This window comes from Coregonus lavaretus (assembly GCF_964263955.1).
Source record: "Coregonus lavaretus genome assembly, contig: HAP1_SCAFFOLD_1360, whole genome shotgun sequence".
Lineage (NCBI taxonomy): Eukaryota > Metazoa > Chordata > Actinopteri > Salmoniformes > Salmonidae > Coregonus > Coregonus lavaretus.
Window position 1 is genome coordinate 67,484 of NW_028161566.1, and position 25,017 is coordinate 92,500.

Sequence of the window (25,017 nt, forward strand, 5' to 3'; positions counted from 1 at the left end):
GTATGACATACAATACAAGTCCTCTCAGCAGCATATCAGTATGACATACAATACAAGTCCTCTCAGCTGCATATCAGTATGACATACAATACAAGTCCTCTCAGCAGCATATCAGTATGACATACAATACAAGTCCTCTCAGCTGCATATCAGTATGACATACAATACAAGTCCTCTCAGCTGCATATCAGAATGACATAGAATACAAGTCCTCTCAGCTGCATATCAGTATGACATACAATACAAGTCATCTGGTTCGAATCCAGGCTCTGTCGTAGCCGGCCGTGACCGGGAGACTCGTGGGGCGGCGCACAATTGGCCCAGCGTCGTCCAGGGTAGGGGAGGGAATGGCAGGCAGGGATGTTGGTAGAGCATGGCGTTTGCAACACCAGGGTTGTGGGTTCGATTCCCGCAGGGGGCCAGTATGAAAAAAGAAAAAATATATATATGTATGCACTCACTAACTGTAAGTCGCTCTGGATAAGAGCGTCTGCTAAATAACTAAAAAATGTAAATGTGAAATCTCAGCAGCAGCATGCTAATGCAGATGGGTTATCTAGGCATCCCATGAGGGGGGGGGGGGTTTACAGACGTACAATACAAGTCCTCTCAGCAGCATGCTATCCAGTGTCAAACTATCCAGTGTCATTTGTAGATGTACTTCCCATGTCAGAGCAATCCAAACTATCCAGGGTCATTTGTAGATGTACTTCCCATTTCAGAGCAATCCAAACTATCCAGTGGCATTTGTAGATGTACTTCCCATTTCAGAGCAATCCAAACTATCCAGTGCCATTTGTAGATGTACTTCCCATTTCAGAGCAATCCAAACTATCCGTGGCATTTGTAAATGTACTTCCAATTGTAGCTAAGGACACAGCCAGGGAAACTACCAAGGACAAGGGTTTGGCTAAAGTGAAGCACTTCCCACTTACAGGGTGACCGAACCACGTTACTGATCCTGAACTAAAGCCTGATTGGGTGAGAAGGGATGAGCTCACTGTAGACAGTGATTGTGTGTTATGGGGTATGAGAGCGGTGGTGCCGGCTACTCTACAGAGGAACCTACTGAAGGAGCTACATGAAAACCACTGGAGCCTGGTTCAAATGGAAGCTCTGGCAAGGAGACACTTTTAGTGGCCCAGGTTAGACTCAGACATAGAAGACATGGTAAGGAGATGGCCCGGGTTAGACTCAGACATAGAAGACATGGTAAGGAGATGGCCCAGGTTAGACTCAGACATAGAAGACATGGTAAGGAGATGGCCCAGGTTAGACTCAGACATAGAAGACATGGTAAGGAGATGGCCCAGGTTAGACTCAGACATAGAAGACATGGTAAGGAGATGGCCCAGGTTAGACTCAGACATAGAAGACATGGTAAGGAGATGGCCCAGGTTAGACTCAGACATAGAAGACATGGTAAGGAGATGGCGCAGGTTAGACTCAGACATAGAAGACATGGTAAGGAGATGGCCCAGGTTAGACTCAGACATAGAAGACATGGTAAGGAGATGGCCCAGATTAGACTCAGACATAGAAGACATGGTAAGGAGATGGCCCAGGTTAGACTCAGACATAGAAGACATGGTAAGGAGATGGCCCAGGTTAGACTCAGACATAGAAGACATGGTAAGGAGATGGCCCAGGTTAGACTCAGACATAGAAGACATGGTAAGGAGATGGCCCAGGTTAGACTCAGACATAGAAGACATGGTAAGGAGATGGCCCAGGTTAGACTCAGACATAGAAGACATGGTAAGGAGATGGCCCAGGTTAGACTCAGACATAGAAGACATGGTAAGGAGATGGCCCAGGTTAGACTCAGACATAGAAGACATGGTAAGGAGATGGCCCAGGTTAGACTCAGACATAGAAGACATGGTAAGGAGATGGCCCAGGTTAGACTCAGACATAGAAGACATGGTAAGGAGATGGCCCAGGTTAGACTCAGACATAGAAGACATGGTAAGGAGATGGCCCAGGTTAGACTCAGACATAGAAGACATAGTAAGGAGATGGCCCAGGTTAGACTCAGACATAGAAGACATGGTAAGGAGATGGCCCAGGTTAGACTCAGACATAGAAGACATGGTAAGGAGATGGCCCATGTTAGACTCAGACATACAAGGTTATCACTGGTTAAACCCAGCTTTTCAGCTGACATGCAGTCTAAGATACAGGACAAGGGGTTGGGCAAGAGTCTTCGTTTTTTACAGTCGGAACAAACAGTGCTTGTCCCAGATTACCGGGGAGGAGAGAGAGAGAGAAATGGAGACCCGGGGTTGTGAAAAGGCTACTTGGTCCTGTAACCTACTTAGTGCAGACTGAGGGAAAAACTGTGTAAGAAGCATGTGGATCAAATGATGATGCAACCCAATGAAAGAGAAGAGCTGAATGTGTCAGAGTGGAACATCTCTGATTGGGACTTGGACACTACCACTGGGACGGGCACCAATACAGACACACAGATTGTTCCAGGCCGTGAGCCTGAGGGTCCAGAGCGTCATGAGAGGCCAAAAAGGGTCAGAAGGCCTCCGGACCGATTGGATCTGTAAACAGGTTGTATATGAGTTGAGAAGTGAAAGACTGTTTTGGAAAACTCATGATGTTCATCGAGGATGTTTTCAGAGGAAGTGAGAATTTCCTGAGAGGAGTGTGGTGTATTGAGAAATGTATTATGTGTTAACGAGTTTAGATTTAAAATGGTTGCAAATAGCCAATGGGATTTGTATGCAGGAGTTTATTTGAATTAACAAATGACATTGGGTTTTCCATTCTTGCATCGAAGTGATTGGATTACGAGATGCAAGGGCGGTAAAAGTTCAATGATGTATTGGGGAGTTGGGCTGAAGACACTGTAGAGAGTGGTCCACTGGAATGTGTTAAGAAGAACATGAAATAAATCTGTTCAGTTTATTATAAGTACGCTTCGGAGTCTTCAGTAAAAGAACACAGCATCTTAGGATGCAACAATGATCCTTTATCATGTTTACAAAATAACAGATTGAAAGACAACAAATAGACTACTTTTAATTAATAAAAAATATGTTTGAGACATGGGACATGGTCTTGTGTTGCTGCACTGTCTAAATATGTTAGAGACATGGGACATGGCCTTGTGTTGCTGCACTGTCTAAATATGTTAGAGACATGGGACATGGCCTTGTGTTGCTGCACTGTCTAAATATGTTAGAGACATGGGACATGGCCTTGTGTTGCTGCACTGTCTAAATATGTTAGAGACATGGGACATGGCCTTGTGTTGCTGCACTGTCTAAATATGTTAGAGACATGGGACATGGCCTTGTGTTGCTGCACTGTCTAAATATGTTAGAGACATGGGACATGGCCTTGTGTTGCTGCACTGTCTAAATATGTTAGAGACATGGGACATGGCCTTGTGTTGCTGCACTGTCTAAATATGTTAGAGACATGGGACATGGCCTTGTGTTGCTGCACTGTCTAAATATGTTAGAGACATGGGACATGGCCTTGTGTTGCTGCACTGTCTAAATATGTTAGAGACATGGGACATGGCCTTGTGTTGCTGCACTGTCTAAATATGTTAGAGACATGGGACATGGCCTTGTGTTGCTGCACTGTCTAAATATGTTAGAGACATGGGACATGGCCTTGTGTTGCTGCACTGTCTAAATATGTTAGAGACATGGGACATGGCCTTGTGTTGCTGCACTGTCTAAATATGTTAGAGACATGGGACATGGCCTTGTGTTGCTGCACTGTCTAAATATGTTAGAGACATGGGACATGGCCTTGTGTTGCTGCACTGTCTAAATATGTTAGAGACATGGGACATGGCCTTGTGTTGCTGCACTGTCTAAATATGTTAGAGACATGGGACATGGCCTTGTGTTGCTGCACTGTCTAAATATGTTAGAGACATGGGACATGGCCTTGTGTTGCTGCACTGTCTAAATATGTTAGAGACATGGGACATGGCCTTGTGTTGCTGCACTGTCTAACTACCTTAACAAACAGTGACACATTATATTATTATTCATATTATTATTGACATTTAACATGGAAAAGAGGTGACCCCTTAACTTATTATAAAATTGATTAAATAAAATAATGTCCTCATCAATCTACACACAATACCCCATAATGACAAAGCGAAAAACAGGTTTATAGAAATGTTTGCAAATGTATAAAAATTCAAAATGAAATAAAACGTATGTAAATAAGTATTCAGACCCTTTGTTATGAGACACGAAATTGAGCCCAGGTGCATCCTGTTTCCATTGATCATCCTTGAGATGTTTCTACAACTTGATTGGAGTCCACCTGTGGTAAATTCAATTGTTAGGACATGATTTGGAAAGGCACACACCTGTCTATATAAGGTCCCACAGTTGACACACCCCTCACTATAGTCATTGGTTGCACTAATTGCATTTGTCTACATAACCTGGTTCAATCATGCATGACATCAGTTGATATACAGAGTGTGAGACTCTCTATGTATTTTTATATCTTCCAGTTCATTCTCCGTTAGTCAGCACCTCTACACTAAATAATGTTCTCTGGGGGTGCGCCAGCTCATGCTTTTTATTAGAGACTTTAGTCCCCAGAGGTCTTAACCTGGAAAAGGACTATAGTATGTTTTAGAGACTTTAGTCCCCAGAGGTCTTAACCTGGAAAAGGACTATAGTATGTTTTAGAGACTTTAGTCCCCAGAGGTCTTAACCTGGAAAAGGACTATAGTATGTTTTAGAGACTTTAGTCCCCAGAGGTCTTACCTGGAAAAGGACTATAGTATGTTTTAGAGACTTTAGTCCCCAGAGGTCTTAACCTGGAAAAGGACTATAGTATGTTTTAGAGACTTTAGTCCCCAGAGGTCTTAACCTGGAAAAGGACTACAGTATGTTTTAGAGACTTTAGTCCCCAGAGGTCTTAACCTGGAAAAGGACTATAGTATGTTTTAGAGACTTTAGTCCCCAGAGGTCTTAACCTGGAAAATGACTATAGTATGTTTTAGAGACTTTAGTCCCCAGAGGTCTTAACCTGGAAAAGGACTATAGTATGTTTTAGAGACTTTAGTCCCCAGAGGTCTTAACCTGGAAAAGGACTATAGTATGTTTTAGAGACTTTAGTCCCCAGAGGTCTTAACCTGGAAAAGGACTATAGTATGTTTTAGAGACTTTAGTCCCCAGAGGTCTTACCTGGAAAAGGACTATAGTATGTTTTAGAGACTTTAGTCCCCAGAGGTCTTAACCTGGAAAAGGACTATAGTATGTTTTAGAGACTTTAGTCCCCAGAGGTCTTACCTGGAAAAGGACTATAGTATGTTTTAGAGACTTTAGTCCCCAGAGGTCTTAACCTGGAAAAGGACTATAGTATGTTTTAGAGACTTTAGTCCCCAGAGGTCTTAACCTGGAAAAGGACTATAGTATGTTTTAGAGACTTTAGTCCCCAGAGGTCTTAACCTGGAAAAGGACTATAGTATGTTTTAGATACTTTAGTCCCCAGAGGTCTTAACCTGGAAAAGGACTATAGTATGTTTTATAGACTTTAGTCCCCAGAGGTCTTAACCTGGAAAAGGACTATAGTGTGTTTTAGAGACTTTAGTCCCCAGAGGTCTTAACCTGGAAAATGACTATAGTATGTTTTAGAGACTTTAGTCCCCAGAGGTCTTAACCTGGAAAAGGACTATAGTATGTTTTAGAGACTTTAGTCCCCAGAGGTCTTAACCTGGAACCACTAAAACAATTTGGGAGACAGGGCAATCATATTTTTTGTGAAGAATCCATTCCCTTGTTAGTCCAGTCCCCCCCCTCCCCAACTTGTTGTTGTTTATTTTCCAATACCTAACATATTGAACATGTGTTATATAGCAATGGTTTTACATCAATGATATCTACTGCAGTTGAAACATGATTGCCCTGTCTCCCAAATTGTTTTAGTGGTTCCATTTGTGTAATTGACCACTAGGTGGAGACATTGACCACAGTACCGCTCACCCTGAGGACCAACCTGTATAGTCCACCACACCCTCTCTCATTAGCACCACCAGCTGAAGAGAGTTTCTCCCTCACTGTGTTCCCCATGCAGGCCCTGCGCCACGAGGGGGCAAAAGGGGGAAATGGCATTGTGTGCATGGAGCACTTTAACAATTCCATGTCCAAGGAGGTCTGGGTGCAGTGTTGGGAATGATGGGCTCACCAAGCCTGAACCCCAGGACAGCCATACCACTGTCACCAAGCCTGAACCCCAGGACAGCCATACCACTGTCACCAAGCCTGAACCCCAGGACAGCCATACCACTGTCACCAAGCCTGAACCCCAGGACAGCCATACCACTGTCACCAAGCCTGAACCCCAGGACAGCCATACCACTGTCACCAAGCCTGAACCCCAGGACAGCCATACCACTGTCACCAAGCCTGAACCCCAGGACAGCCATACCACTGTCACCAAGCCTGAACCCCAGGACAGCCATACCACTGTCACCAAGCCTGAACCCCAGGACAGCCATACCACTGTCACCAAGCCTGAACCCCAGGACAGCCATACCACTGTCACCAAGCCTGAACCCCAGGACAGCCATACCACTGTCCCCAAGCCTGAACCCCAGGACAGCCATACCACTGTCACCAAGCCTGAACCCCAGGACAGCCATACCACTGTCACAACTGTGACTCTGATTAAATGAACATGTCCAACATTCAGTCACAGACACACACACACACACACATACAGACACACACACACAGACACGCACATACAGACACACACACATACACACAGACACACACACACAGACACACACACGCACACACACACCACAAACGTTCAGGTGTTTAGTTTTGCCTAGATGTTGTTTGGTTGAGAAAGACCATTTAGTGGAGGGGAAAATAATACAACATTTATTATTATTTCTGCCAAATGAAATGTTGAACATGGCAATGTTGCTCTCATGGTCTCAATAAAGTTGTACAATATTTAGTTGCATGTCATGATCTATGCCCTTTTTCATTCTGTTCCAATTCAGCCCAAGCACTGTTACAATTAAGCCAGACCATGGGGTAAACTGGAACACTTCACTCCTTGTAGTTAAGACAACACCATGCATTTGCAGTTTGATTTACATATATAATAACCACACCAATTTGTAAAGGACAGACGTAGGTTGTTTGTATCAAGTTTTGGACACACCACCATAAAGGATCTCTGAGAAACTGACAAAAAGGTGAAACGTGTTACAACCATGTCCGGTCTCCCCTACATGTTCAACTTAATATACATGTTTTCCATCTCAAGAGGTCAAATAAAACAAATGTCTATAGTGCCTGTTAAGTGCAGGCCTGGCGCCACCAGGGGGCAGAAAATGCCCCTTTAGTTGGAATATTGTGCCTCCTCAGTTCTGTATCCATATTCTGTCGCACAATCTGCCCCCTCCGTCATGCCCAACCCATTTGTTGTGTATGCTTCATTCATGCAACTCCCTTGCACACATCATACCTACGTCATACACATTTTACCGGTTAGAGGGGCGGGGTCAATTTGTCCGTTCAGGTTTATTTTCAAAGTTACTTACTACGAAAAACAAAACGCGCAGCTGGATGGAATTTAGCTAATGTTAACAGTTATGTAAGGTAGCTGATAGTATGATGGATATTAGAAAGTGGCTTCTCCAGGGCACAACGGCAGCATCGGATCAAAGCGGCGGGGAGGAGGAGAAGCCTGCCACATAGAGACCAAAGGCAAGGCCGCTGAGCCGACGCTAATCACCGAGGCCAAGGCTGCTGGTCGACGCTAATCACCGAGGCCAAGGCTGCTGGTCCGACGCTAATCACCGAGGCCAAGGCCGCTGAGCCGACGCTAATCACAGAGGCCAAGGCCGCTGAGCCGACGCTAATCACCGAGGCCAAGGCTGCTGGTTGACGCTAATCACCGAGGCCAAGGCCGCTGGGCCGACGCTAATCATAGAGGCCAAGGCCGCTGAGCCCAGCAGCAAAGGCACCTGCTCAACCGTCTTGCAGCCTGGTGACATAGGAGGTAACCAACCCGAGGAGGGGCCTGCAGCCGCCAAGACCGAACCTAGCAGCAGCACCTCCAGTATATTACAAGCACCGACGCCTCCGTTAGTGCCTGACAACCTCGGTGATGAGGAGCCAGCACAGGTTTGTCTGGGGAAATACCCAACCCGCCTGTACTGTGGGAGAAAACTGACATTTTGAGGCACGTGGTTCAAAGGCAGAGAGTGACTGCTGCAAGCCAGATGCAGTTTGATGAGTTATGGGAGAGATACAAGCACATTCAGTGAGCACAGACGGAGCATGTTGCACAGGAGGAAAGAGCAGCTGATTCAACTGACATTTGAGAGGGATCTTACAAGAAAATTCAGTGGGGAGTGGAAGGAGAGACTGCTGAGGAGGTTCAGCACAGCATCAAGGAGGCTGCAACTCTTTTGAATCTGGGTGAGAACAGGCAGCCTGGCTGGGCTTGTAGTATTGAGTTATTTACTAGCTTTTGGAAATGCGTGGCAAACGTCAGAAATAGGAGTAGATGTGATTTTCTTTATTGGCGTTGCTGCCAAGTCTACTGCTTGATTTCTGTGATTGGATTGGAAATGTTTGGTTTATAATATATTCAGATTGTTTTTAATGTTGTTTTCTAATGTAGAAGAGGTGCTTTGCATTACATTGATGAGGGTGGGCAGACCTTGACCAATGGTTGAGTAACGATGTAGCTATAGTGTTGCCATTAACAACTCGTTGCTATGGAATACTAATGTCTCTGTTATCACACGCAGCGTAGGACGGCACTCTGGTGGGAAGACAGCTTGGTAGCTGCGTCCAAGCTGCATTGGACCGATAAGTCCTGGTAGTGTATTGTACATTATTGTTTGCTTTCCGCCATTGGAAATGCATTGTATTGGCATGAGGAAGTGTTATTACGGTAATTAGCAACTGTTTTGCATTGGATTGATGGGTATTGTGCATGTAGCTGTGTAGCATTGTCATAACTTGCAATTTCTGGAGGCGGTTATGAATTGTCCACGTTTGTAAAGCGGTGCAGTAGCCTGTATTCTCGCGGCAAGACAGCCGTGCGTGGCTGCAAATACATTGTGTGTAATTGTACTATCGATTATTATCCACCCTGTGTTATCAGCAAGCGAAAATAGTTGTGCCCCCTTAGTCATTTCTGATGCCCCCTTGCCGAGTTAATCCTACCGCCGGGCTTGGGTTACAGGTGAAATAATTGATGGTGAACGTGCAAGGTGATGAGATTGATGCTCCTTTCCAATAAATATCGAGGGTCTTATTCTGGTGACATGTTGATCGATGCTTGGCTGCTAATGAAGGTAGTTATGTGGCACTACATTAGATCACTCTAATATGGTATCCTTCCGCGCTGCAGGATACATTCAGAGTAAGAATTTGTGATTAGTCCGGAGTCCCGGCTAGTGCTGCGGCTGACCCCCTTAAATACCTGCCGCCTCAGTACATCCACCTCTTCCTTTTCTCACCTCATTCATTTGTCTTGGAGATGAGAGGCTGGTGGTTGACAGAGGAAAAGGAAACCAGGTAGAAAGAGGAGGATACAGGGCATTCAGAAAGGATTCTGACCCCTTGACCTTTTCCACATTTTGTTACGTTACAGCATTCTAAAATTGATTCAATAAAATAACAGTCCTCATCATGGTTAACTAGTCTGTATATTCCACTGATTCATATTGATACCAGTCCATTCATTGGCTGTAAAAGTGGGTAAAAACAGACAAGCATTTAACTGTAGCTATGTGGTCTTTACTTGAGTGTGTTTCAGCAGTGTGAGGTCAGAGAGATGCTTCCAAGTCAGTATTTTTCTGAACTCATAAATACCGTTACACAATCTGATGGGATGAATGTTCAACCCCATTTAAATGACCATAAAGTCTATATAGTACCTTTAAGTTAAGACGTCACAGATATGTTCATGGCAAAGCAGTTCAATTCATGATATTAATTGATTCTTAAAGAATATAACTTATAAATCATGAGCCTCATCTTGAGGAGTCACCTGTGACAGTATTCATAAAGAGTAGGAGTACTGATCTGGGATCAGTTTAGCCTTTTAGATCATAATGAAACAGATTAGATGGACAGGGGGGACCTGATCCTAGATCAGCACTCCTCCTCTGGGAAACTGCATGTATGAAACCGAACACATAGTCGTAGTCTAGTTACAGCAGGTGTTTACTGCCATCTAGTGGAAGATACCAATAAAACACTTGATTATCAGGAAGGGGTTGTGGCTGAGCTGTACAGCATCCATTTGGAGATGACAGAGCAGAAAACACTATATGGAGAGAACTGAATAATAAAGTAAGTATTTCTGAACAATAATCTGAACAATAATCTATTCTAAAGGACAGAGTAAGATAATGAATACCTGGAATGAGATATAAGGTAGACTATTATAGATGTTGTTTAAATTGTCATTAAGGAGACACCTATTTTGCAACCCTTATTTCAGAAAACATATTAATGCTGTAGAACTGATGCACATCAAGAACTAAGGTGACAAATCACAGGAAAACTACTTTAGGCTCTCTAGAGCACGTTAGATACATTCTGTCGGAGGTGGTTTAAACTGCATTCTAATGTCGACTTTGCTTATGGAAAACCATATCATGCGAAGGTTGTTACACATGCTCTGTTCTTGGGTTTTGCTATCAGTCAAACGTCTGGTAACTTAATCAGATGAAATGAATCAGACAGCAGCAGGTCAGATGGTTGAAAATCACAGATTCATATCGTCATTTCAAAGTGCAATGTTTACAGAAGACAAAGACCATCTTGTGGTCTTCCTATTTGTCGTTAGTTGCGCTCTCCATTCTCCGCTGCCGCGGTGCTGAACTCAGCACGGCATGCCTTGCATTTCTCCTGCGCTCGCTAGCAACAACTGTCCGTGGTCCTGATATAAAACGTTGGTGCAATATTAGAAAACAGCTCATTCTTAGTCTCACAGTTTGATATATACAGCTGTTCATTTTACCTGGGCCTTTTCCAATATAGTTGGTCTACAACATTCTGTTTGGATCACTGTCTTTGTACTGGAACCATGTTTGTTCAATGGACAAAGGTACTGATCACGTTATCAGCAAAACGTCTGGTAAAGATGGTGCAGGAGCTTTTCAATGATATGGTTTGATGTTTATCTCAGGGTTTCTCAATCCTTTTGTTCTTGGCCAGCATATGCCCACCTGATTCAACTAATCATCAGATCATTTAAGACAGTTTATTTGAGGACTGTTAACAATTATTATAGGCCTATAGTAAATCATATTTTGGAGAGAAAAAAAACACAACTAAACCTGGTTTGGAGTAAATTATAAGTTTAGCTAAAATAATGTAAGAGATGTCTTGAAGAAGGACTATAAAAAAAAGGAAGCAAGATTTGGCACGTCAGGAGTTACTGCAATCACATGCAACTGACTGTTAGCGCCACCCTCTGGTTACTATTGGTATATAAAGGGGTGAGGCCATGACTGCAGTTGAAACTGAAAATAACAAAGTATCTGTACAGGGGCCATTTTGAGATGACAGAGCAGCTCATAGTTTAATCTCTAAACTGCAACGCAGTTTCAAAGTAAAGTGAGTATTTCAGGTTAATAATCTAGAATAAAGGGAACATTTGGAATTCACCAAACTAGTGTTGGAGTGCTGCTGGGCCATTCCTACCATGCAGAGCCTTTTCTGGCCCCAGGAAATATCACTTCTTATTTAGTGGAAAATGTGGATTCCAAAAGTCTTTAAATATAAAGTCAGGTGTCCTTTACCTTAAACTGGAGGCAAAAGAAACGCACACCTGTTTAGGAGAGGTGCTGGGTAGCAGAGTAGAACACCTGTTTAGGAGAGGTGCTGGGTAACAGAGTAGAACACCTGTTTAGGAGAGGTGCTGGGTAGCAGAGTAGAACACCTGTTTAGGAGAGGTGCTGGGTAACAGAGTAGAACACTTGTAAAAGAAAAGGAGAGTCTCACACTCTATGAGCTCAGATGAAATAATTTAATAACCTGATGACCAACGTTTCAATAGACAGCGGTCTTCATCATTTACCTTAAAAATACCAAAATATGGATCCTGAAAGGGAATTTTATGCATTTTTAAATGGGTTAAATGGAATAGTAACTGAAATCTGGACACTGACTGTAGGCCTGTAACCTAATATAATATTAACTCCTGCAGAATTATGGATTTCTTGCATTTAAATGATACAGCAAATGTTAATTTTGTCTGGGGAACAGGGGTGGATAAATGTTATTCATTTCAGTATCTCTTGAGATAATGTGAATGAGACTGTAAGGTGTTATTTTTGACACTATTATGCAAACAGTATTTTCAACCTTATCAACCTTATTAAACCGTTCAAACCGATGACATTTGGACATTTTGCACAGGATCTGGCTGACTGAATCAAGCTGCACAGGTGGCCTACTTTTTGAAGGGATTTGTTTGACAATCAGATGAAAACATAATCACATATGATATGTGAAACTGATCCTGAGCAGACCTCAGAAACATCTGTAACAGGGATAAGATGTGTACATGCATCAACTCAAAAACAAAATACTGAAGTATCCTGAATAATATCGGGATATTGGTGTGCATGTAAAAGTGGTCGCTGTTAAAGCAGGGGTTAACTGCCATGTAGTGGAAGATACCAATAAAACACTTGATTATCAGGGTGGGGAGGCGACTGAGCTGAAACTGAAAGTACAGGATCCATTTGGATATGACAGAGCAGAAAACACTATATGGAGAGAACTGAAAAATTAAGTAAGTATTTCTGAATAATAATCTATTCTAATGGACAGAGTAAGAGAATGAATACCTGGAATGAGATATTATTAGTTAGTAGAACTGCTACTTGAGCTTAGTTGCTGACAGACAGCAGTTTTCAAAGTGGAAACTAATCAGTAGGTCTATGTGTTATCAGGTAGGCCATTATCATTGTCATTATGGAGACACCTATTTTACAACCCTTATTCCATGAAACATATTAACGCTGTAGAACTGATGCACATCAAGAAATAAGGCGACAAATCACAGGAAAACTACTTTAGGCGCTCTAGAGCACGTTAGATACATTCTGTCGGAGGTGGTTTAAACTGCATTCTAATGTCGACTTTGCTTATGGAAAACCATATCATGCGAAGGTTTTTACACATGCTCAGTTCTTGGGTCTCTCGAGTGTACATTTTGAAAATGGAAGTTATGGAACTCCATCATGTGCTTCTGTTATGAGAAAAACTCCACAATGAAACTGACATTAAATGTGGAGAATGATAGATCTGTTGGCCATCAAGTAGCCTATTCATTGTTATGCCTGTCTAGGCAACTGTAGCCTGCCATTTTATACTATAAATATGTTGAAATGACTGGAGTCGTTGCAAATCATTTTGTGCCACTTGTGTAGCCAACCTGGAGCTGGCAAACAGATGTAATAAATAGCCTTTAACTTCAGTTTATTGTTGTAGCCTTGTGTTATTATGCAATTTTTAATGGCCGTGTTTAGTTAATTCAATTGGAAGTTATCAAGTGTCACCATGGTCACAGTTCAATCTCAATTGCTGATCAGATGTTAGAATGCATTAGATTGAAGGTAACAGTCAGCCAGATTAGGCTACAGGTAAAGAAATAACCTGGCTGTTGTTGACAAGCATGGACCTATTCAGTTCATATCAATATTATTAATATTTGATTCATTGATTGAAATTCCGACCCCATCCTCAGTAGCCTATTCCAGCAGGCTACTGGGCAACAGAAGCACTTCCTACCTCAACATCGTTTTGCTATTCATGTTAAATAAATTAATCTGTCAATTTGAACTAAGCAAGCTGCTAAATCATTCAGCTTACATCTTGCCTACATGTTGCCCAGGCTACTGGAGGCTGTCTGAAATAAGATGTAGGCCTATCAGGGTCTATGTTTTGGCCTAGTTTTCAGGCCTTGTTGGTGGGTTTTGAGTAGTCATTGGGCTAGAAAAAGTAATTGCATTAAATCACCTGACTGTTTGGACGTGTCTGTTAGTTAATGTTTTATTTCTAAGAGATCATGAATAAAAGAGAACAATGGACATTCTAGAATGAGTTGTCACTGTGTTCACCACAACCAACATGCTGCATCTCTGTTTAGGGGTCAGTGGTCTAAAATGAGTCTCTCTGGGGAGAGAGAGGAGGGGGGCCCTGCCTCTAAAATGAGTCTCTCTGGGGAGAGAGAGGAGGGGGGCCCTGCCTCTAAAATGAGTCTCTCCGGGGAACATGGCACCAAAGACAAGAGGTGAGCTGACAATATTGTTTAAGAATTTATATTCCAAAACGCTATATAGGAGAAGAAAAATTTCACTTTTGTGTTTTTTCATCAGAAATGATTACTAATGTGTACGTTCAATATAACTATTGTAGATTTGAGATGTGATTTAAAACCATTGTTTAGCTGGAATGTAATGTTCGTATCCTGTATATTTGACTGTGATACGTGGTTGTCTCACCTAGCTACCTTAAGATGGATGCATTTACAGATGCCATATCTTAATTTGACCCAGTTTCTCACAGCAGGAACATAATCCTGCAGCAATAGCAAATGTGTATTTTTATGTGGATTATAATTAAGGGATATTTTCTGTAGGGGTTCATACATTTTTCATCAGGGAAAATCAAGTCTGACATTTTAAAGTGGAAATTACACACTTTAGACACCTTTATAAAGCCTTGTAGTGGTTTAATAATTTATTTAAACATTAAAAGCTAATTTACCAACATTTCTGAAAATGGATATATAGCGTTTTTGAATGAAACTCTTGTTTCCCCATCTGAGCTCAGAGTAGATGAGAGACGTAAGGTTTGTCTCTGTTGTGTTGAAGCCCAATCAAGCAGGAGAGACCAGCCTCCCCTGTACCCAGCTGTGTGTCCATGAAGAGTGACCGGTCTATGGAACAACCTATAACGTTTAGAGAGGGAGACTTTTCTACTGAACAAAGGTAAGAAGAACTCATGGGTCATGGTCAGTGAGTTAAACAACACTGTCTCTTGTCATTTCTCCTCTCCCATTTTCCCATTTATTTTTGTTGTTTTCATAATCCATAGGCTAATCCTTTTTTCCATTTTCATAGTCCTGAAACATTATCAAACAAACACAACATTCCCTGTGTGTGTGTGTGTGTGTGTGTGTGTGTGTGTGTGTGTGTGTGTGTGTGTGCACTCCCTGGATGAGGAGATGTAATCTCTATCCTGATTGCCTAGTCACTTTTACCCCTACCTACATGTACATATTACCTCAACTACCTGGTACCCCTGCACATTGACTCAGTACTGGTACTCCTTGTATATAGTCTAGTTATTACCTCAACCACCTGGTACCCTGCACATTGACTCAGTACTGGTACTCCTCTTATATAGTCTAGTTATTACCTCAACTACCTGGTACCCCTGCACATTGACTCAGTGCCGAACACCGCATGTTCGGATGTTGAAGCACTGTGGCTAGGAAAAACTCCCTAGGAAAGCAGGAACCTAGGAAGAAGCCTAGAGAGGAACCAGGCTCTGAGGGGTGGCCAGTCCTCTTCTGGCTGTGCTTGGTGGAGTTTATAAACTCAGCAAAAAAAGAAACGTCCTCTCACTGTCAACTGCATTTATTTACCCACTTAACATGTGTAAATATTTGTATGAACATAACAAGATTCAACAACTGAGACATAAACTGAACAAATTCCACAGACATGTGACTAACAGAAATTGAATAATGTGTCCCTGAACAAAGGGGGGGTCAAAATCAAAAGTAACAGTCAGTATCTGGTGTGGCCAACAGCTGTGCATCTCCTCCTCATAGACTGCACCAGATTTGCCAGTTCTTGCTGTGAGATGTTACCACACTCTTCCACCAAGGCACCTGCAAGTTCCCAGACATTTCTGGGGGGAATGGCCCTAGCCATCACCCTCCGATCCAACAGGTCCCAGACGTGCTCAATGGGATTGAGATCCGGGCTCTTCGCTGGCCATGGCAGAGCACTGACATTCCTGTCTTGCAGGAAATCACGCACAGAATGAGCAGTATGGCTGGTGGCATTGTCATGCTGGAGGGTCATGTCAGGATGAGCCTGCAGGAAGGGTACCACATGAGGGAGGAGGATGTCTTCCCTGTAACGCACAGCGTTGAGATTGCATGCAATGACAACAAGCTCAGTCTGATGATGCTGTGACACACCGCCCCAGACCATGACAGACCCTCCACCTCCAAATCGATCCCGCTCCAGAGTACAGGGCTCGGTGTAACGCTCTTTCCTTCGACAAAAAACGCGAATCCGACCATCACCCCTGGTGAGACAAAACCGTGACTCATCAGTGAAGAGCACTTTTTGCCAGTCCTGTCTGGTCCAGCGACGGTGGGTTTGTGCCCATAGGCGACGTTGTTGCCGGTGAGGTCTGGTGAGGACCTGCCTTACAACAGATCTACAAGCCCTCAGTCCTATTGCGGACAGTCTGAGCACTGATGGAGGGATTGTGTGTTCCTGGTGTAACTCGGGCAGTTGTTGTTGCCATCCTGTACCTGTCCCACAGGTGTGATGTTCGGATGCACCGATCCTGTGCAGGTGTTGTTACACGTGGTCTGCCACTGCGAGGACGATCAGCTGTCCGTCCTGTCTCCCTGTAGCGCTGTCTTAGGCGTCTCACAGTACGGACATTGCAATGTATTGCCCTGGCCACATCTGCAGTCCTCATGCCTCCTTGCAGCATGCCTAAGGTATGTTCACGCAGACGAGCAGGGAACCTGGGCATCTTTCTTTTGGTGTTTTTCAGAGTCAGTAGAAAGGCATATTTAGTGTCCTAGGTTTTCATAACTGTGACCTTAATTGCTTACCGTCTGTAAGCTGTTAGTGTCTTAACGACTGTTCCACAGGTGCATGTTCATTAATTGTTTATGTTTCATTGAACAAGCATGGGAAACAGTGATAAATCCTTTACAATGAAGATCTGTGAAGTTATTTGGATTTTTACGAATGATCTTTAAAAGACAGGGTCCTAAAAAAGGAATGTTTCTTTTTTTGCTGAATATATATATATATATATATATATATATATATATATATATATATATACTTTTTATTTAGATGGGTGACATTATCTGCCAAAGTAACACCACTGTAGATAAAGAAGAGCTCTCCAGTAGGTGAACCAAAACATTCAAAGGCCATTTTCTCAAAATGTAGGTTATAAGTTTATCATCTTTCAAAGCAGAATTACTTTCCCATTGTTCCTCAACTGTAGTGTATGATATACCTTTTTCTAGCTGAGTCTCTACTTTTATGCAATGTAAAAGACACAATTTCAAATGTTGCTATATAAGACCGAATCGAGCCGGTCGGTCACATTTGACTGTGTAAAACCTAGCAGTACTACTTATTTCTCTGAGAGTGAGGCATATATATATATTTACTGTGTAAAACCTAGCAGTACTACTTATTTCTCTGTGAGTGAGGCAGATATATAGCATTGTGCAAAACAACATGATTATTTGTCTCTCTGAAATGAAACCATCAAGTGATAGATTTTAAACAAATGCATGTCTATCATTGAACAACCTCATGCCATGATTAGCTACTGAAAAAACACACCAATCTCTTTCATAATTTCTTTAAACAATAAAAGCTAATTTACGAACATTTCTGAAAATGGATATATAGCGTTTTGGAATGAAACGCTTGTTTCCCCATCTGAGTTCAGAGTAGATGAGAGATGTAATGTTTGTCTCTGTTGTGTTGAAGCCCAATCAAGCAGGAGAGACCAGCCTCCCCTGTACCCAGCTGTGTGTCCATGAAGAGTGACCGGTCTATGGGTCATCCTATACAGTTTAGAGAGGGAGACTTTTCTACTGAACAAAGGTAAGAAGAACTCATGGGTCATGGTCAATGAGTTAAACAACACTGTCTGTAGTCATTTCTCGTCTCCCATTTTGCCATTTATTTTTGTTTTTTTCATAATCCATAGGCTAATCCTTTTTTCCATTTTCATAGTCCTGAAACAATATTAAACTAACACAACATTCCCTCTGTGTGTGTGTGTGTGTGTGTGTGTGTGTGCGTGTGTGCGTGTGCATGTGCGTGTGCGTGTGTGTGTGTGTGTGTGTGCACTCCCTGGATGAGGAGATGTAATCTCATGTTTTGTCCCCAGAAACCAACAGGAGAGATCAGAGTCAGAGATTCTCAGTGGTCAGTCTTCCCAGAGTCATCAAACAGACCTGGCCTCCATATTCAGTGTATGTGGTCCTGTTATGTACATTTGTTTTATTCACCTCAAGTAAAGTTGATCTGTCAATCATTCATGAATGTGTTAATAAGAAATAATGTATTATCTTGCTTAACTTATTTACGTGATTTATTTCAGTTGCTTGAAGAGAATATTATGACATTTTTGAAGAACGAGCTGAAGATGTTCAAGAGGATTCTTAGTCCAGAACTCCCAGAAGGCTTTGAGAGTCAGAAGCAGGAGAAGGAAGTGGTGGATGCTGAAGATGAGAAGCAGGAGAGCAGTGCCAGAGAGGGGGCTCTGAAGATCACACTGCACGTCCTGAGGAAAATGAACCAGAAGGAGCTTGCTGACACACTGGAGAAAAGTAAGAGCTTTCTGCCTCATGTAATGCTGTTTTAGAACATTTAAAAGCTGTAGCTAAAGTACAGCTAAAGTAGCTGTGTAACTCAATGATATTGTAGCAGCCTGAACACAACACCTAGTGACCTCATCAAGTAGCAGCAGGGATGTGTTGTGGTGATTAATTTAGACAGAGAGAAGAGGAGAGAGAGAGAGAGAGAGAGAGAGAGAGAGAGAGAGAGAGAGAGAGAGAGAGAGAGAGAGAGAGAGAGAGACAACATTAATGATACCATCAGTAATACCGAATAATAGTAATAATAATAAAAATAATATAATCTGTCACTCCAGTGTGGAATGCATTATGAAAACATTTACACATTTATACAGTCAGTTAAGAGAAGATAACATAACACAGTCCTACAATACTGTAGGCATTAAAACAGACATAATATTAATATCCTCTGTGTTATTTCTTAATTCAGATGAGCTTGCTGTGATTTGCCAACGTGAACTCAAATCTAATCTAAAGAAGAAGTTTCAATGTGTATTTGAGGGGATTGCTAAACAAGGAAACCCAACACTTCTCAATAAGATCTACACAGAGCTCTACATCACAGAGGGTGGAACAGGAGAGGTCAATAATGAACATGAGCTGAGACAGATTGAGACAACAACCAGGAAACAAGCAAGACCAGAGACTGCAATCAAATGTAACGACATCTTCAAACCCTTAACTGGACAAGACAAACTTATCAGAACTGTGCTGACAAAGGGAGTCGCTGGCATTGGAAAAACAGTCTCTGTGCAGAAGTTCATTCTGGACTGGGCTGAAGGAAAAGCAAATCAGGATGTCCAATTTGTATTTTCATTCCCTTTTCGGGAGCTGAATTTGATGAAAGGGGAAAAACACACTTTGATTGAACTTCTCAATCACTTCTCAAAGGAAACCAAAGAATCAAGAATCTCCAACTACGACAAGTACAAAGTTCTGTTCATTTTTGATGGTCTGGATGAGTGCCGACTGCCCCTAGACTTCCAGAAGAACAAGATCTGTTGTGATGTCTCAAGGTCAACCCTAGTGGATGTTCTGCTGACAAATCTCATCAAGGGAAATCTGCTTCCCTCTGCTCTCCTCTGGATAACTACCCGACCTGCAGCAGCCAATAAGATCCCTTCAGGGTGTGTTGACCAGGTGACAGAGGTACGAGGGTTCAATGACCCACAGAAGGAGGAGTACTTCAGGAAGAGATTCAGTGATGAGGACCTGGCCAGCAGAATAATCTCACACATAAAGACATCAAGGAGCCTCCACATCATGTGCCACATTCCAGTCTTCTGTTGGATTTCTGCAATAGTCCTTGAACACATGCTGAAACATAAGAGAGAAGAGATGCCCAAGACTCTGACTGAGATGTACTCACACCTTGTGGTGTTTCATACCAAACAGAAGAATGAAAAGTATCTTGGGAAAGAAGAGACAGGTCCACACTGGAATAAAGAGAGCTTTCTGTCACTGGGAAAACTGGCTTTTCAACAGCTTATGAAGGGCAATCTGATTTTCTATGAAGAAGATCTGAAAGAGGCTGGCATTGATGTCAATGAAGCCTCAGTGTACTCAGGATTGTGCACACAGCTCTTTAAAGAGGAATGTGGGCTGTACCAGGACAAGGTGTACTGCTTCGTGCATCTGAGCATTCAGGAGTTTCTGGCTGCTGTATATGTGTTCCTCTCATTCATCAACAACAATGAGAATCTAATGGATGAACCTCAAACAACGTCCAGCAACTTTTTTGCGCTTTTCAGAGACAAGCCTGAAGTTACTGTCTACAAGAGTGCTGTGGATAAAGCCTTACAAAGTGAGACAGGAAACCTGGACCTTTTCCTCCGCTTCCTTCTGGGCCTCTCACTGGAGTCCAATCAGAAGCACTTACGAGATCTACTGACAACAACAAGAAGCAGCTCACAGAGCCATGAAGAAACAGTCAAGTACATCAAGGAGAAGATCAGGCAGAATCCCTCTCCAGAGAGGTGCATCAATCTGTTCCATTGTCTGAATGAACTGAATGACCATTCTCTAGTGGAGGAGATCCAAAGCTACCTGAGCTCAGGAAGTCTCTCAGAAGCCAAACTGTCACCTGCACAGTGGTCAGCTCTGGTCTTTGTGTTACTGACTTCAGAAAAGGAGCTGGATGTGTTTGACCTGAAGAAATACTCCAGATCAGAGGAAGGTCTTCTGAGGCTGCTGCCAGTGGTCAAAGCCTCCAGAGCTGCTCTGTGAGTACATAAAATGACATTTAAGTACTAATCATCAGGAAGAAATATTCAGATTAGAGACATATGTATTATTGAATAACATATTGAATCAATGCATTGATGTTCACATTAGTTTAACAATATGACCATAAAATTCTAGGAGACGGAAGATGAATATATAAGTTGTTTAAGAGAATAAACCAAATGCATCTGCCATTGTCCTTCTACACTACTGGTGTTAAATTAACAGTTTGTGAAATCATGATGATCTCTTTGCAGGCTGTCAGGCTGTGGAGTCACAGAGAAAGGCTGTGCTTCTCTGGTCTCAGCTCTGAAGTCAAACCCCTCACACCTGAGAGAGCTGGATCTGAGTAACAATGACCTGAAGGATTCAGGAGTGAAGATGCTCTCTGCTGGACTGGCGAATCCCCACTGTAAACTGGAGACTCTGAGGTCAGTATTCCTGTCGTTGGTCAACAAGTGATAACTGTTCACCAGATCCCCATGTGTTTACCAGGCACACATAGTCCACACCATATGTGTTTGGACAGTGAAGCTTACAGTTTTACATTTGGTGCTATGCTCCATCATTTTGGATTTCATATATAATGTTTCATATTAGGCAACAGTACAGAATGTCACCTTTTATTTGAGTTTTTTCATACATATCTGTTTTACTGTTTAGATACGAAAAAAAAAATCTGTAGCGAAATTGGTGCTTGTAACGCCAGGGTACTGGGTTCGATCCCCGGGACCACCCATACGTAAAAATTTATGCGCACATGACTGTAAGTTGCTTTGGATAAAAGCGTCTGCTAAATGGCATATTATTAGTTTTATTACTTTTTTTCATACATATCTGTTTTACTGTTTAGATACGAAAGCACTTTACGTATCTAGTTCTCCCATTTGAAGAAGTCTTATTCATTTGCACAAATTAATTTAGTCATAAGTTTAGTATTTGGTCCCATATTCCTTACCCACAGTGATTACATCAAGCCTGTGATTCTACAAACGTGTTGAATGCATTTGCAGTTTGTCTTGGTTGTGTTTTGGATGATGTTTTTCCCAATAGAAACTGAATGATGAATAATGTCCTGTCATTTTGGAGTCACTTCACTTGTATTGTCAGTAAGAATAGAATATGTTTCTGAACACTTCTACATTCATGTGGATGCTACCATGATTATGAATAATCATGAATGAATCGTGAATGATGATGAATGAGAAAGTTACAGAGGCACAAGGATCATACCCCCTCTGTTATTGGTAATGGTGAGAGGTTAGCATGTTTTGTTGTAGCCTCTGTAACTTTCTCACTCATTATTATTCATGATTCATTCATGATTTTTCTTAATCATGTCATCATCAGGATTAATTTAGTAGTGTTTAGAAACATGTTATCTAATCACTTAGACAGAAAATTACTCCAGTCATCATCCACCATTCAGTTACTATTGGACAAAACATAACCCAAAACACAACCAAAACAAACTGCAAATGCAACCAACGAGTTTGGGACCAAATACTAAACTTTGACTACTTTAATACACTATAAGTGAATTGGTCAGAATACGTTTGACTTCGTCAAATGGGGGGACTAGATACATAAAGTGCTTTTATTTCTAAACGGTGAAACAGATATGTATGAAAATACCCTCAAATAAAAGGTGACATTATATACTGTCACCTCATATGAAACATTTGATCTGAAATCCAAAATGCTGGAGTACAGAGCCACATTTAAAATGTTAGCTTCACTGTCAAAATAGATATGGTGTGGACTGTATACTCAATACAATCTAAATCTGATACCTCACTGTCTGTCTTTTGACTGATACTGCTTTTTAAACTGCTCTGGTCAGTCTACTCAAATATTTGTACTATACATGTTTCTCTCTACAAGCAATATTATGATAATTTCTAATAATGATACATTAATTTATGAATATATATGGCAGGTTTCAGCACACTGATGTATCTGAACATTTTGAAAAAATATACTGCCACTATTTTCACCACCAAAGAATAGCAGTGTGGTTTTAATATGATTTGACTCTTTGCAGGCTGTCAGGCTGTCTAGTCACAGAGGAAGGCTGTGCTTCTCTGGTCTCAGCTCTGAAGTCAAACCCCTCACACCTGAGAGAGCTGGACCTGAGCTACAATCACCCAGGAGACTCAGGAGTCAGACTGCTCTCTGCTGGACTGGAGGATCCACACTGCAGACTGGAGAAACTCAAGTATGTAGAGGGTTTATGTCAATGTTCATATCAGACATGTTGGAGTTATCAGGCTAGTTAAGACAAACATTCTTACCACCACTTGGACTAAGTTATATAAAGACTGTGTGTGTGTGTGTGTGTGTGTGTGTGTGTGTGTGTGTGTGTGTTGTGTGGTGTGTGTGTGTGTGTGTGTGTGTGTGTGTGTGTGTGTGTGTGTGTGTGTGTGTGTGTGTGTGTGTGTGTGTGTGTGTGTGTGTGTGTATGAGTTCAGGTGTATCCCTCAATGACTGTCTGTTCTTCTGCTTACCGCTACAGTGTGGAACATGGTGGAGAGAACACAATGAAACCTGGACTTAGAAAATGTGAGTGTTGACTGCTGGGAAGAATATGACTAAGAATAAGTCTTAATTCAAGTGAAGTCAAAGTCAAAGACCACCATCATTACTTACTTGGTCATATTAAATATCAGCTGTAGTTCTACAGAAGCACAAATCAGGGACACCAAAGTTTACAAAGAGTTGCTTTGACAATGTGTGTGTCTGTGTGTGTGTGTGGCGTGTTCGTGTTACATAAGAAATGTGTGTGTGTGTGTGTGTGTGTGTGTGTGTGTGTGTGTGTGTGTGTGTGTGTGTAATTAATGGGAAGAAGTGTGTTTTATATTACCATACAGTATAACATATGATCATTGAACAAGTCTCAAGTTACCTTAACTTCTCCTTTTGATACCTAGAAACATTTACATTAAATGAATTAGTGTAAAGTGAGTTAACATTCTAATGTGAATGATGATGATTTCTAATATTGTGTCTGGTTTCATCCATCAGATGTCTGTGATCTCACACTGGACCTAAACACAGTAAACAGACGCCTCTCTCTGTCTGAGGAGAACAGAAAGGTGACATGGAGGAGAGAGGAGCAGCCGTATCCTGATCACCCAGAGAGATTTGAGGTCTGGGGACAGGTGCTGTGTAGAGAGGGTCTGACTGGGCGCTGTTACTGGGAGGTAGAGTGGAGTGGGGGTGGAGCTGGTATAGGAGTGGCATATAAAGGAATCAGCAGGAGAGGAAGGGGTAATGACTGTGGGATTGGATGGAATGACAAGTCCTGGAGTCTGTTCTGCTCTGACAACAGTTACTCTGCCTGGCACAATAGTAAGTCCACCACCATAGACGTCCCCTCCTCCAGCCCCCACAGAGTAGGAGTGTATCTGGACTGGCCAGCCGGCACTCTGTCCTTCTACAGAGTCTCCTCTGACACACTGACCCACCTGAACACATTCCACTCCACATTCACTGAGCACCTCTATCCAGGGTTTAATGTTTGGGGTGACTCCTCAGTGTCCCTGTAAATAATAACCATGGTAACATTGACACACACACACACACACACTGGACACACACACACACACACACACACACTGGAGACACACAAACATTGGACACACACACTGGACACACACACACTGGATAAACACACACACACTGAACACACAAACACACAAACACACACAAACACACTGGGAACACAAACACACAAACACATTAAACACACACACACACACACACTGTACACACAAACACACACAAACTGAACACAAACACTGGACACACACAAACAAACACACACACACACACACACACATTGGACACACACTGGACACACACACACACTGGACACACAAACACACACACACACAAACACACTGGGAACACACACACACACAAACACATTAACACACACACACACACACACTCTACGCACACACACACACACTGAACACAAACACTGGACACACACAAACAAACACACACACACACACACACTGGACACAAACAAACACACACACACACACACACACTGGACAAACACAAACACTGGACACACTCACACTGGACATACACAGACACACACACTGGACACACTCACACTGGACACACACACACACT

At 42.3% G+C, this 25,017-nt stretch overlaps 2 protein-coding genes across 2 annotated transcripts in view; both read left to right on the forward strand.

Moving 5' to 3' along the window:
* Positions 1 to 23,462, forward strand: part of LOC311120389 (NLR family CARD domain-containing protein 3-like) — a 70,260-nt gene extending 46,798 nt beyond the window's left edge. Inside the window, exons 2-8 of the mRNA XM_084194993.1 lie at positions 17,774 to 17,890; positions 18,180 to 18,264; positions 18,393 to 18,621; positions 19,079 to 20,870; positions 21,129 to 21,302; positions 22,916 to 23,089; positions 23,387 to 23,462. Coding sequence (XP_084051119.1) covers positions 17,774 to 17,890; positions 18,180 to 18,264; positions 18,393 to 18,621; positions 19,079 to 20,870; positions 21,129 to 21,302; positions 22,916 to 23,089; positions 23,387 to 23,444 — 2,629 coding nt within the window. The 3' untranslated portion in view covers positions 23,445 to 23,462. The remainder of the gene's footprint in view (positions 1 to 17,773; positions 17,891 to 18,179; positions 18,265 to 18,392; positions 18,622 to 19,078; positions 20,871 to 21,128; positions 21,303 to 22,915; positions 23,090 to 23,386) is intronic.
* Positions 23,463 to 23,900: 438 nt separating this feature from the next.
* On the forward strand, positions 23,901 to 24,431 carry LOC311120388 (stonustoxin subunit beta-like; the record flags this gene model as incomplete). The annotated part of the gene is made up of 1 exon (XM_084194992.1): positions 23,901 to 24,431. A coding segment is annotated over one exon (519 nt), but the record flags the coding sequence as incomplete, so codon positions are not given.
* Between the last annotated feature and the right edge of the window lie 586 nt (positions 24,432 to 25,017).